We start from the raw sequence: 15,045 nt of genomic DNA on the forward strand, positions 1-15,045 counted from the left end.
TACCTACTATTTATTACCTTTTCGAAGAACTTTGACATTCTCGTGTTGGCATTTTATTTGTGTAATGGTGTTACAGCAGCCGGCATTGAATAAAGGACGTTGGACTTAAGAACGAGACTGCCGGCCTTATCGGCTTTGTAGAGCCTCGTCTTTGTCATTCATAAAGATACCGGACTCGTACGACAGAGACGACGCTCTACAAAGTAGGCAGTCTCTTAAGCCCGATGTACTTTATTTACTGTCGGGTTATGTATTTTGAGTTCCAGTATAAAGGAAAATAAAACACTGTCAATTAATTTATGAAATTTAATATTATTCTTGTTATATTTTTTAATAAATTCGATTAAAACAATACAATATGACCAATAATTCGAGTACTTTCAGACTGAAATTATTATTTTTAATAAATATTTGCATGTAGAAAAACACAATATTTACAAAGGTTATAAAACTGCCCTCGTTGAAAATAAATTATAAAACATTGTTGTATCTATTCACATACAGTGCAACCAGTAGTGGTATTCTGAATCTTCTCTACCCCCTAGAGAGTGGTTAATTTGAGGATTTTTATTTTTTGATATAACAACACTTTGCTTCATATAATGCTAACACAGATGATTAAACATCAAATGTTGTATAAAATTGTTTAAAAATGGAATAAAACAAATGCGGTTTGGTCAATTCAACCTCAGTACTCGTAAGTGTTTGATTTCACGTGTTAATATTTATTTGACGTTTAACCATCAGTGTGGCCAGATATGAATCAAAGTGTAAACGAATGTAAAAAAAAAATCCGTAAACTAATCACTCTCTAGGAGGTTCAGAAGAGAGAAGATTCAGAATACCACCCCAGGGCTCATCTTAATGTGACTAATTCCCAACTAATACCAACTTTCATTATGTGACCATTACAATAAATACCAACACTCCGGTTCATTGTGCAAATTTCATTTGGTATCATTTCCATAAATTAATAGTTCACATCACACAAGTCTTTGAAATTACACAGAAATAAATTGTTTAGATAGGAAAGTCATTGCTAATGCCACAGATGTTTGGATTCCATTCCTAGCAGCTGTATGATTGAAATATTTTTCTATTTACTTACATCACTTGAATTATATTTAGCTTAACTGATGGCATGTTTATCAAGTTGTGTAGATTTTAAGAATTACATACATATCTGGCTAAGGGAGAATATAATATTGTTTTCATGTGTTGTTATAAACAATCAGTTTGTAGTGTAGTGAATTATTATTAGTCGTTATGAAAACTCGGAAAATTTTCATAGATTTTACATATTTTTTATTACCAAGATACACTGTTACATACTTTAAGTAGTGGATTAACAAATTCAGAGTCATTTGCAATATAATTAGTACAAGTACAAATAACACATATTAATGATGGATTTATTTAATGCGTATTACGAATCAATTAGAAAATTATAATTTACTAAGTGTAACAATACATATTGTTTTATTAATCTGAGAATAAACATTACACACTAGAAGCGAGTGTTGCGTATAAACAGAGGAGTCTGCGATGTTCCATTCTCATCTGTATGAGACTCGGATAAACATCGCAACCTGTGTATGTAATGTTTGAACGGACTTCTACAGCCTTTCTACTCACTGCGGTGTAGCAATGGCGAAGCCGAATAGAAAATATAAAGGGCCATTATTCGCCATACAAATTTATAACAATATTATAGTAATTTAGTGGATATTAAACAATCAACTGCGGTATATATGTATTACTTAACTGAGTTATAAGCTGTTTTCTCTAGGAGAAGAATAAGCCATCACACATAATGCGCTCGTACACTCGCAAATCTTATAATCTCCATTAGATACTATTTTTCCTAAACATCATTTTCACCGCTGACTTATTCTAGAGAGGGATAAATCATTCGTGACATAAAATAAATATTCATACAATTAAAAAATCATACTCACAATAATCATAAGAAAAAGGTACAAGATTATTAACACACACATTCGCTATATCTGCATTAATAATATTTAGAACTGAGAAGCAAACAATTCACAACCAAAATATTAATCATTTTGTATCCAAACAAAACTTCAATATTGGTATTGATATACTACATATATTTAAAGAAACTTTTACACTAACTGTCATGGGTATTATAGAACTTAGAATTGGGCAGTAAAGTAATTCAGAATGTGTCTAGTTGCGTATAAACTGTTGTATATAATGTATTATACACTGTCGATTGAAATCCATCACCCGTAAGTCTTCATTGATTACATTTCAGAGGAAACTTTCGTAACTTTAGATATATACATACTACGAAGACTTTTTCATGTACGCCGGAAAACACTGGTTTTATTTTTGATGATTGAAAATACTTCATATCATGTAGGTCTTGCATATCGAGAAATGGAGTGATTTAAAAAACATTATAATTTTCATATTATAAAAAAATCTAGTGATGGATTCACAGCGACATCTAGATTCCTACATTTTTCAATTAAGTTATTCATGAATGATATGAATTTTATAACACATTTAGCCGATAACAATTTTTTCAACAAATGTTAACATGCAAAAGTGCTGATGGCAATATTTAAATATTATGTTGTATATCAAAATATTTTAACAAACAAAAACGTAAAATAATCCAAAAATGGCAATATTGAATTGACTAAACCAAAATAAAAAAAAGTAGACATTACAAATATATTAATAATTTACTGATTCTCAAAATATGTATCACATCTTGAATAATATATTATTTGTTATAGAAATAATGGTCCATACGAAATTGAAAATAAAATTTGGTAAATGTTTTAAGGTTGAATTATATATTTAAGTATGTATATTCAAATAAGAAGTTATATTCACATTATTATTTCTCGACTAACCATAAAACAGCCAAATCCTTTAGATAGAACATCTCCTTTTTATAATCCAAACATTATCTATACAAAAAATAACAATAGGTACATTATTACTAAAACATATGTAATGACAACAGTTAATAATAATACATACGATTATACATATAATATTATAAAAATTATCAAGGAGCATTGTATCATTCATGAAGATTTCAGGAGATGTCAAACATATTACTATAGGAAATAATACATGTATGACAAGGCATTTTTATATTTAATATAAAAAATACAAAACCAGTATTCTCGTTACAAAATCGTAATATATAATATGTATAGAGCTCTCTCAAAAATCTGTTAATCAAATTAAATAATGTTGATTTTAATATTTAACAAGGTCCTCTTAAGGAACCACACACAATATAATCAATTGTTGAAGTACATTTACATTTGGTTTTTAAGAGAAAAATATTTTAATAATTAGAGAAAAATTATCAAAGTAATAAAAACATTAGTGTTTTATTTTATCAAAGTCATATAAAAGTTGTCTGAAACCGGTACCAGTTATTTTTAGATACATGAAAAATTACAACACAAACATACTATCCAAGTTGTTAGTGAATTTCAGTTGTTAAACTATGAAACTGAAAAATCTTAAAAGAATGTCATTTGCATCTTATAAAAAATATAGACAAGATCATCTTGATCTGTCTATGTGAATATTAATGTGATGTTTTGACTCGTGGGTGGCGACTAGGTAACTTAAATAACTAGTGCCATATCCTTCTTACTGGGCAGCTGGACCTTCTTTCCCTGCCACAGGGAATTGTGGATTGTAAATGCGTCTATAGTAACCGTCAGGTGTTTGGTGTGTATTTGTGAGAAGCATTTACTTCCAGAATTGTACCTGAAAGCAATTGTATCATTTTATTTATTAGAATATTACACATCCAACTATGAAATAAAAATAATCAATTTAAGGACCGTCATTGTTGTCACTTAGGTACAGAATTGCAGCTACAGAGCGCACAGGCACAGCAGGAAATTAATATAGAACATTGCTTAAAATTACATTTCATTCAAAAAATATTTACATTTAGACGAGAAATATAACAGTCAAAACTGAAAGAAATCGGGTTATGAATCTACTATAGCTTTAAAAATACTCACTTGAAAAACTTATCAAACATTCTATCGTTAACTTGTCGGGGCCCTGTACCGTAGAGTTTATAAACCTCTTCACGATCGGGGCAGAAGGAGTAGAGAGCGCGGAACTGACAACCAGCATCACGGAACAGCACGAGAAAGTGTTTACTCTCCGAGCTGTTAATTTCTTCCAATACTCTTCGCTTAGCTTCTCTGTTGACAGCTCCAGGGAACACGCAGTATTCCACAGCATTCAGCATTATGCCGCGGTTGGACTTTGTTGCAGGCTGCTTGTACAAGCGAGGACCTGAATAAAAATAATAAAGGGATTTTACAAATTTACTACCATTTTACTACCTTTTTAGTTTGTCTACAATTACGTATAAGTATCGGCAGCTACAATAAATGTTCTTAGATTTTAACAGGCTTTTGGATACTGCCGTGTGTGGTTCGTCCTTCTTGATCTCATGTATCAGACTGCATCCAGCTGATGGACTCGGCGATGCTGTCGTAAGCATCGGCAAAAATAATAAATTACACAAGGCATAATAACCCAAAAAAACATTATCAGCTATTACTACTATTCCCTTCTGTCCAACTGCATAATTCAATTGCATTATTATTAATTTTATTCAAAAATTTATATATAAGACATCTATATTATTATAATACATTATAACTAAATTATATGTATGAGGTGTGTTCAGAAAATAACAGGAATTTTTTAATTTCGCGGGTTTGAAAAGTCCGATTATATTTATTTTTCTTATGTTGGTATACATGCTCCTGAAGTATGCTAAAATTTTCAGCTGTATTCATTGTTTACTTTGTCTGTGGCAGCCGCTGAGGTTAGACATGTTTTTATAAATATGTTTCTTTTTTGGGTGATACCTTGTGTTGGATTTGTTCCGACATTTCGGCTACCATTGCAGGAGCCATCTCGTCCGATTATGTTGGCATATATACCAACATAATCGGACTCTCCAAACCCGCGAAATTGAAAAATTCCCGTCATTTTCTGAAAACACCTCCTATGTTATAATTTGGTTATAATGTATTCTAAAATTATTCAAATTGTACAATGAAATACTCAATAAACAATAATTAATGTTTAATAAAAAAACTACACAGGTCGCGGTGACGTTAGGGGCTCATTTAGCACCGACCCCTGTCATTGAGAGTCGGTTAATTTTAATATTTATAAAAATCTAGAGTTAATTTCTTTAACCATTAAAAAAGAAACATGTACACTTCAAAAGTTTGCACCATAATGTCAATGATCTTTTCTGTTTATAATAATAATGAATTATCGAGATGTCTGCTGTAAAAAATTAGCCAAATTATGATGCAACAATGTTTGATTATGTCCAAATGCTTGCAGACTGGCTGGATTTCTGGCTGAATTACTACCTGGTAAAAGAAGAAGTATAAAAATTGGAAAATTGTTTCCAGGCGTTGCCTAGTAGGTGATTTGGTTCAGCCGGATGAATCTCACCCACGTGATAAAGGTTTCAGCTCTTTCACTTCACAAAAGTCAACAGATGGAAGAGTTGAGGAAATGTGGATGTTCAAACATGGGCAGAATGGTGAATGTTACACAGTGTGTAAAGTGGCCACTTAAACCAGCCAATGACAGGTCATAAGCCCTGTAAATGCCTAGACTTCTAAATTTCTTCTCGAAAACTTTTTCCCTCTCTGTTGAAATAAATTTAAATTATGATGCTATTATTTATTATAAATTGGTAGTTAATTAATGCAGTTTTGTTAAAGCAAGCCATTATTAGAACAGCCTTCGTTACATGAAACAAAAAATTCAAAGTCTAAAATCAATCCAAACTGAAATGAATTAGAAATGTAAGTTAGTAAGTGATAATTTAACATGCTGATACCAGATAGTACACAAGTATGTATTTAATTTTGCTCACTATTTCACGAAGACAGGATAAAACCATAGCTCGGGGCCCTAAATTCATAATATTTTTTTTCATATAAACAAAAATTTAGTGAAAATCATATTTTTTCCACAGATAATGCATACGCACAGAGCCTTCAACGTATAATACATTATACAGAAAACGGTCATTAAAGATGCATAGACATGTATGTAGACAAAAACTGCATATTCCTATTACAAATTTAAAAATACAATAGTTTGATATACACTTTTAATAACATTAAATATTTCAAAGAAAACAGAAACACTGTTTCAGAGGTCTTTTATTTTGACGCATATTAATTATTTATTTATTTACAGACCACGTGAAAATAACAGATCAAAAAATATTTACGCACTCCCGTTGATTAGATAAGCCTATTACTAGTCAAATAAACGGAGTCTTAATTTCGATATTACTATATAACATTAACAAATTATTTAAAATCACTTAACAATTTTGATTGTTATGAATAAAAACATATTCGTGCTTTCATAAAAAAAGAGGGAAAAAAACTTCACTACTTCAGTATTTTTCTATTGAATTAAGTATTGCACGTGTAAATTGGGAGCAAATAGTATTTCAAGATTGGCCATACGAACCAGAGTAGTCCATGATGGAGCTGGGAGTAGAGCTGATGTCGCTGGATCCGTCGTCAAATGTCCTCCGCTTCGTGACCAGCCCCGGAGGCAGGGAGCCGGGGCCCGAGGGGGAGGGAAGGGCACGCAGGCCGGGGGAAGGGGCGCGCCGGGGGGGCGTGGCCCGACCCAAACCAGAATCTGTACCACAATACGCTTACAGAGGGAGCTATACATACCCATAATCACAACTAACAACAGTGACAACAACTAACACTTAATAGATAGGTAACTCCAGAAACAAGCATCTTTTTATTTACACTCAAAGTTCTTTTTGTGCGATTTCAAAGTAATGTGTTTTTTTAGCAATTTAAAAAAAAAATGTAATTATGTAATTGACAATGCATTGTTCACATATTTTTTGTCCGAAATCCAGTGTTTCGCTGTTTATTGCAAGGTGACATTGGCACATGTGGCAGTGTTTTGAAGAAACAAGAAAATCCGAACAATCGATCATAATAATGTTAATAAAGATTTTAAAAGTAATTTTTAATGCGACATTATTTTCTTTTTTTTATGTGATTCTAGATATATTTTAACTTGCTGTTTCAAAGTTAAGCAGTTTTTAAAATTCATGGAATGTATCTTCACTTTTTCTATGTAAATCATTGCTTTTTGGTGTGATTTTCTACAGAACGCATCTACCGAACAAAAAAAGGTTTGAGTGTAATAGGATTCTGAAATCTAGATAGTTACAGGACCTATTTATTTATAAACGCCCAGAGGGCTCTTACAATATTTGGATAAGAAGTACATAAAGTGTTATAGTAATTGACACAAAATATAACCACAATTATTCCACTAATTTAAGTAATTTAAGTGGTTTAAATGATCACTTTACACATTAGATAAAATTCGCCACTCTGCATATCTTTCAATTTCTTGCAACAATGCAATAGTTTTTGAAATACCGTGAAATTTATGTTTGTATCATTAAGCAAGTAAAATTTCATATCTACTTAACAAAATCAATTTTATTGAATACTCTTTAAAATGTCATGCATATTAAGTCATGTATTGACTGTGTAGTGGATCATCTTGAATTTAACATTATTTCATCCATCTCTATAAATTAAAAATATTACAGTAATGAATTACTATGAAGTAAACCAATTTGCTTACTCTATAAACGTTACAAAATTTCATATTTAGCATGCAAGACATGAATTAAAAAAATAATCAACACCTAATAGAAAGTAATCTAATAATTCAATACCTGAATATACAATTCTATGAAAACTATATTTACTGTCAGAAACCCAATAGTATTATGTTTATATACAAATGTATGACTATTTGTTGACCGGGGACTAGACCACAGAACAACCAGAAAACAAAATGTTTCAAATCTTTACTTTAGCAATAATAATTTTTAATTAAAATTCTGTTGATTTAACAGATATAAACCATTAGACCAAATGGTTGAGAAATGTAAAATCTGGTATCGATTTTATCAAACCTCAAAAGGACAGCATGAATGCCTTTTTCCACCAGTCAAATATTTCCATTAAAAAGAGTTATATTTTCCCAATTTTTTTTTTATAGTCATGAATATATTGGCGGCCCCCGTGTGTAATAGCTAAGACGCTTGTCTTACACACGGAGGGTTCTGGGTTTGATTCCCAGTGAGATCACAAAAATTAAATGTGATTTTTTCCAAGCTTGAGTATTTTGTACTGTCAGTCACCACTGTAAATGGGCCTCCTGGCCTGTTGTGATGAAAAAAAAAACACTTTTTATTTACGAGTTTCAAAATCGGTCTTGTGTGATATCCGTTTATTCAATATGTCACAAATATTTACATATTGCATTGAAAAATAAGTTATAAGAGAGAAAAAGCAACACGAATTTCAAAAGCAATCTCAGGTAAACTACCTTTGACTGTATGGTACCTACCACAAAACATTTCAAATAAAAAAGCAAATATTTTTTTTTTGTTTTTAGCAGATTAACAGAATTGCTTTTTGTCATCAGGATTTATCTACAGAAGCAACAAAAAAACAAAAAATAATAGAGATCAACTTCTTGTAAAAAAAGTTGTTTTAATTTTAATTGGACTGGATATAGAAATGTATACATAAGAAATATAATGTAGAGGAAAAAACATAATTTTGCATTTTTTTGCAATTGGTCCGCAAGGAATTTCCCTAAACAGTTAAAATATTTTGTAAATAGTGAGTACACGAAGATGCCCCATATTATTTATAGTTAATTTTGATTTTACACTGCATATTTGATTGGGCCCTTTCCGCATCTAATATTTAATTCAGATTTTAATTCAAAGAAAACTCATAATATATTGTTGTGATTTCTGGTAATCTTGAAAATTGTGGTAAATTTTATGATTTTTTAATACAATCAATAAAATTTTACTTTAATATGTTCAGTTTGCATTTTTTTTCGCATTAATTGACAAACAAAGATTTAAAAAGGTAAAATAGTAGTGGACAGTGGAATCATTTTCCAGCATGAGACCATTTTTAGGTCGACATCACTTTAAGGGCTACAACACAAATATAATAAGAGTGTGCATGAAAATCGAGATAGAATTTTTAAAAATGTATTTACCAATGATTCAAATAAAACTGTCTTAGCCATATAATTTTTGTAAATTTAATAGATTAGACAAAAATTATTCTGATTTCATTGTTAACGATAGTAAAACCATAAATTTAAAATTCATGGTTAGTGATAGAATTTTGCTGTTAAGCATATATGTATTTTTATTTTTGACCTTATTAATATTACCTATCTCACAAATTTATATATTATTTTAAAGCATCTGTATAACCCATCACCTTAGAAATATAATATATGTAATATACTCAACTTAATAATATATATGTTTATCCTTAATGATTATAGATACATATTATATTTTAAAAATGACAATTCTGTTCAATTCAACAGAACAAATTCAATAACTAAAGATACATTATATGACAAAAGGGTAAATACTTTATTTAAAAAAAAGTATATTTGCATTCTTATAATTCACCCAAATAACTTACTATTAGAAAATGAGAATCAAGTTGGGGTAGAGTGAAGTGCGAACCTCGGACCTCTAATCCGTAAGTACATGACACTAGCCACGGTACCACAACCCGATTCAAATATGTATCCTTTATATTTATTCAAATGCACATATAAAGGTTTTGTTTAGCAGAAATAAATACATAATCCATAAAGACTGATTTACAACATGAAACACATGAAAATTGAAAATAAATGTGCAAATCAGAACAATTAAAAGGAATGAAGCCATGCAGAATAAGAAGAATTGATTTTTTAATATTAGACACATAATTCAATACAAAACATCTGGAATAAAGAATTTGGAGAGTATGCAGAACTTGAGGGTAAGAATAACTTAAGAGACAGTTAGTTCTTAGAAATAATATTACATCAAAATATATATAAATATGTAAAAAATATATATATATTACAAAACGCAAATATGTTTTCAATTAACACATTATGTAATTAAAATACATCACTATTAACAACAAACTTTACAGAAGACTGTTTTCGGTTGTTACAAATGATTCAAAGATGAGTAGTTATTCTAAAAGCAGTCAGTCAGCCACAGAAAACGTGTTTATTATAATATAAATATGTATGTATACTATAATATACTTAATTTAAAAAAAGAAGAGTGTTTTAAAAACCCGTTAGGGTTATATATTTTAAAAAATTATGAACAATGCACATATTACCTATAGATTAAAATACCTATTATTTCACGTAGCTAAGAAGTCAATTTTACGGATATGGTATAATTAGATTTCGATTTATACATTTTGTGAGTGTTATATGAAATATGCATTATTGCAAAAGGTGTTTCTGACTGAAAAGATGAAAGAATGAATGATGATTATTTTTATTGTTTATATTATTATTATATTATAATCACAAACTATTTTTTTATAAAAGCAGTCTGAATGTTTTTGGCTGATCTTAGAATTGACCTAAATATACGACCTTTTGTGAACTAGCTCCTTTCTGCATAACTACACTCATTGATAGTAAATATCTCTTGTTTATTATTTATAAAAACTCATAAAATAATTATATTTTACAGATAAAATAGAAACCAAATTATCTATGCTTCAGAAAAATATTTTCGTATTCAATTTCATTCAGAGTGGATTTTTACAAACTTTTTGGTTTATACAATTTAAATAAGTAATAAAAAACAAAAATAAATAAATAATAAGAATGCTACATACTGTACATGTGCAAAATGCACATATCCTGAATATTCTCAAATATTTTGTAAACATATAAACAATCAATTAATTTATAATATAAAATAGTATAATAAATATGTGTTTCTTCAAATAAATACAAAATAAAGTACACAGAACGAAACATTTATTTAATACAATATATCCTAACATAACAGTTCCATAGAAGTTAATTAGCCAAAATTTATGAATATTTACACATCTTATAAATAATATTAAATTAACATATATAAAAAGAAATGATAAATTAGATAAATATAGTACAAAAACGACCATCACCTAAGTACAGTTCCCACATTAACATGCCACTAATAAGTATAATAAAGAAATGTGTTTACGTAACATATAACTAGAGAAATAAAAATATGCATAATACAATGTACCCATAACCAACTGGAGAACCACAAAACCATCCACCAAAATAAAGTGAAACAATACAAAGTAAATACATCCACACCACGCACCACAATGCAGGAGCAAAACATGAAATGGTGATAGCGAGGGAAAGCTTTGGTTGACAATGGTGGAGTCATCTTACCGCACAGATTCATGAGAGAGCTAGACTTCCGTCCAGTCTTAAAGTTATTCTGGTAAGTGGAATACTTTGACCTTCCTCTGGTCTGACTTTGTGGCTCCAGCGCATTTACGTTTTCTGAAAGATTCACACATTCATACACATTTCCCTCATACATTTAGGAATACATTGTCATGTGTTTGTTCAGTAAAGGGCGGCCAAACAATGTATCGCTAATTCACCAGACCTGGCTGGGATGTTTACGCTAAATATCACTGGACATTATTAACAGTATGCAAACTTTTACATATTTTTTTAATTACAAAGAATCATCAAACTGTATCTTCTTACACAAAACCTACAAGAATTATTATTTTATTAAATTACATGTTTGTAGAAATCATATTTTTTTACAAAAGCAGTTGTGACAGAAAGTAAAAAATTTTATGCATTTCTAAATATTTTTTTATTGAATTTACTTAAGAAATTGATTTGAAAAATTATTTAAAATCAAGCAGCATTAAAACCTTCGATAATAAAGACGGAAACGTGCTTATTTTATCATTGAAACATACAATAAACTCCTTCAAATGAGATATTAAGCGAATTATTGAAATAATTATACATTTTTTGATGATACGTAATCATTCGAGTTTATGAATGAAGTATAAGGATTGGCATTGTGGAATTTATGTGTATTAAATTACTCCCCATAATGGGAAATGTGTGTGCAATAATAATATTTAAATTTAGGCTCAACTGATAACTCTAGGTCCAATATTTCCCAGCGCCGGAATTCTGTGGACTTCTAAAACCAATATAAAGCTTGTTGTGCACTTTGCAATTCAACAAAATATTTTAAAGTTATATTCTACATTACATATTTTCTAGTTCATGTTCTGTCATCTTGAGTCGTTTTTTATACAAATATTATTGAACAGTAACAATACCCAAAAAAATGTTTAAAAAGTGTTGACATCAATTATAACACTTAAGATGACATCACAAGAAAATAATGCAATCTTACACCAGTGTGCAGTAAAAAACTAAATTAAAATGTACCTATTCATGCCTGATATTCAATCAATCTACTATATTAGAACTGAAATAAATATTTTCATAAGTAAAACAATATTAATATAATGTTTTAAAATCAATTATAAATATGCAATGCTTAAAGCACACACCATGCCTTAAGATATCGGAAAAAAAAAAATCTATTCAAGCACACACCATGCAGTCATAATCTCCTGTAATGGATGAGATTCTTTAATAAAAAACAAAATAATTTCCTATGTTATAAGCGATTATAACAAATATAAGCAATATGGTATAGAATTAAAAGTACCTCGGGATGTTTTGTAAGAACCTCTTCTTCCTAATATACTGGGACCACTGCCTGGAGACATACCCCGGCTCTCATCTATGGGAGAATCTGAAACATATTGTATTTATAAAGAAAACAATGCGCAAGTGTACTTTTAAAATAAAACCCAAAATGCACATTCTATTATAATTCAAAGTTAGCATTTTACCCATCCTTAGATTAAGTACTCGTAACAAGTAAAATGACATGTAATATATATTATTTTTAACACAGCTTCTACATTGTTAATAAGTACACAATATTTTTATAATCTTTTGAAGAAAAATAAATATGTGCGTTCTTATGATTCATCAAAATATTTCCATTTTGAGGGCCATTTTCAACGAGTTGTACATGACTCGCTATTAAAAGATGGGAATCAAGTTGCGGTTGAGCAGGGTTCGAAATTCGGACCTCTGATTTGTGAGTCTGCGACACTAGCCGCGGGACCCCAACTCATTAGTTTCGATTATGTTATAGCTTGCCATCGAGTACCTGGCTAATGATGGTCTAAGTTGAGTTAATTTTTGCTAACAGTCTGTGACAGAATCAAACTATTTGATCATTTTAAAACTGTTGTTAGATTGAAAAATTATTTTATAAATCCACATATCATTTTTGTTGCACTATTGTCAAGGAGAGTGTTACATAAGTATATATAAATATCATATTAATTCACAGAAATAGTAAAAACACACTGGACTCCCTTTTTACACTGTTTTTTTTTATGAGGTTTTAAATAACACGGTCCTAAAATCATTTTTTCAATGTTTTTGAACATTAATTTAACAGTCTGTAATAAAAATATAATTATCATCGCACTTTTACTTACTTTCAGTGTAATATACATATATGATAGTAATAGGGAATAATCTTTGTTACGATATTTTAAAAGTATTATTTAAGTATACACATTTAAGAAAAAAATTATGGCACAATAAAAAGTAAACAATTTTTTTTTAAATCTCAAATTGATTTTTATACAGGAAACTTATCCAGCATTTTTATTTTTTTGGTATACTTTTTTTACATGGCACTGTGTGGAACGTATCCACAGTGTTGAAAAAAGAGTCCATTGTAATATTTATGTACATGTTAAATGAATAAATAATGAAATGTTATTGAGCATCAATCAAAAAAATGACTACAGGTTAATTATAATACTAAAGCTACCACATAAGAATAAGAAAATGTTACAGTTAGGCTATTTAAGGTATAATGTGATGAATATTACATAAAATGTGAAAAACAATTCAAAGAAGCAACTAGTGTGATATAAAAATGAATAGATATACGAGGGTTGCTACTTATGTTTTGAGATAGACAAGTAAAAACAAGTATTTATAAACAAAAATGGTTTTATTGTTTTTCAAAATATTCTCCTTTGAAGATCAATACACTTTTGCATGCGTTTGAACCAATTTTCAAGCACTTTTTCCGGTCCGATTGAGGTACCTCCGAAACATGTGATTTGAACGTATCAACCGCTTCTTCAGGCGTCAAAAAACGTTGACCTCGCAATTTATTTTTGATATGCGGGAATAAGAAAAAATCATCGGGTGCCAAATCAGGACTGTACGGCGGATGGATGGACGGTCGGATCAATTCGATGTTTTGAATGCTCAAAAAATCACTTGTTTGAGCTGATGTGTGACAGCTTGCATTGTCGTGGTGGAGAATGATTAGTCTTCTGCAATTGGTTTCCCTTATTTTTCCGAACACTTCTGGCAAACAAATGGTGGTGTACTATTCAGAATTGACCGTTCTACGTTGCTCTAATGCAACGGTGGCGACATGTCCAGTTGTTCCGAAAAAACAGGCGATTTGCTTCGAAGTGCTTGATGCGCGAACATTTTTTGTTGGATTTGGCTCATCTTGAAAGACCCATACAGTCGATTGTTGTTTAGTTTCGGGTTCATATGCATAGATCCATGATTCGTCGCCTGTCACGATCTTATAAACGTCTTTTGAAGCATCGCAATTGAATTTTTTAAACATTTGTTTGCACCAATCGACACAAGCTTTTTTTGATTGATTGTCAAATTATGCGGTATCCAACGCGAACAAATCTCTTTGACGACCAAATGTTCATGCAATATTGAATGTATGCGAGTGGAACGAATGCCCAAGCATGCCTCAATCTCACAGTATGTCACATGACGATCTTGCAATATCATTTCACGCAAAGCATCGATTTTTTCTGGCACAACGGCCGATTTTGGAAGACCTTTACAAAATTCGTCCTGTAACGAAGGGCAACCACGATTGAATTCGCAAAACCAGCTAAACACGGTGGCTCCAGATGGTGCTTCATCACCAAAAATCGCCGTGAGTCG

The 15,045-nt window shown here is 30.3% G+C and overlaps 1 protein-coding gene across 10 annotated transcripts in view; it reads right to left on the bottom strand.

Annotated features, from left to right (window-relative positions):
- Positions 1–292: 292 nt before the first annotated feature.
- Positions 293–15,045, bottom strand: part of Patronin (calmodulin-regulated spectrin-associated protein patronin) — a 102,145-nt gene continuing 87,392 nt past the window's right edge. For 6 of the 10 annotated variants that reach the window (XM_088228246.1, XM_088228241.1, XM_088228244.1 and 3 more), the window contains 5 exons: positions 12,692–12,778; positions 11,368–11,481; positions 6,547–6,723; positions 4,035–4,317; positions 293–3,771 (listed from right to left, as the gene is read on the bottom strand). In XM_088228246.1, the coding sequence (XP_088084372.1) occupies positions 3,627–3,771; positions 4,035–4,317; positions 6,547–6,723; positions 11,368–11,481; positions 12,692–12,778 (806 nt within the window). In that variant the 3' untranslated portion in view covers positions 293–3,626. The remainder of the gene's footprint in view (positions 3,772–4,034; positions 4,318–6,546; positions 6,724–11,367; positions 11,482–12,691; positions 12,779–15,045) is intronic. The other 4 variants (XM_088228247.1, XM_088228243.1, XM_088228245.1 and 1 more) reach the window with 3 other exon arrangements.

The sequence above is a fragment of the Micrasema longulum genome, unplaced genomic scaffold (assembly GCF_059751315.1).
Source record: "Micrasema longulum isolate JH-2025_06_02 unplaced genomic scaffold, ASM5975131v1 h1tg000571l, whole genome shotgun sequence".
In the NCBI taxonomy this organism is placed as follows: Eukaryota; Metazoa; Arthropoda; class Insecta; order Trichoptera; family Brachycentridae; genus Micrasema; species Micrasema longulum.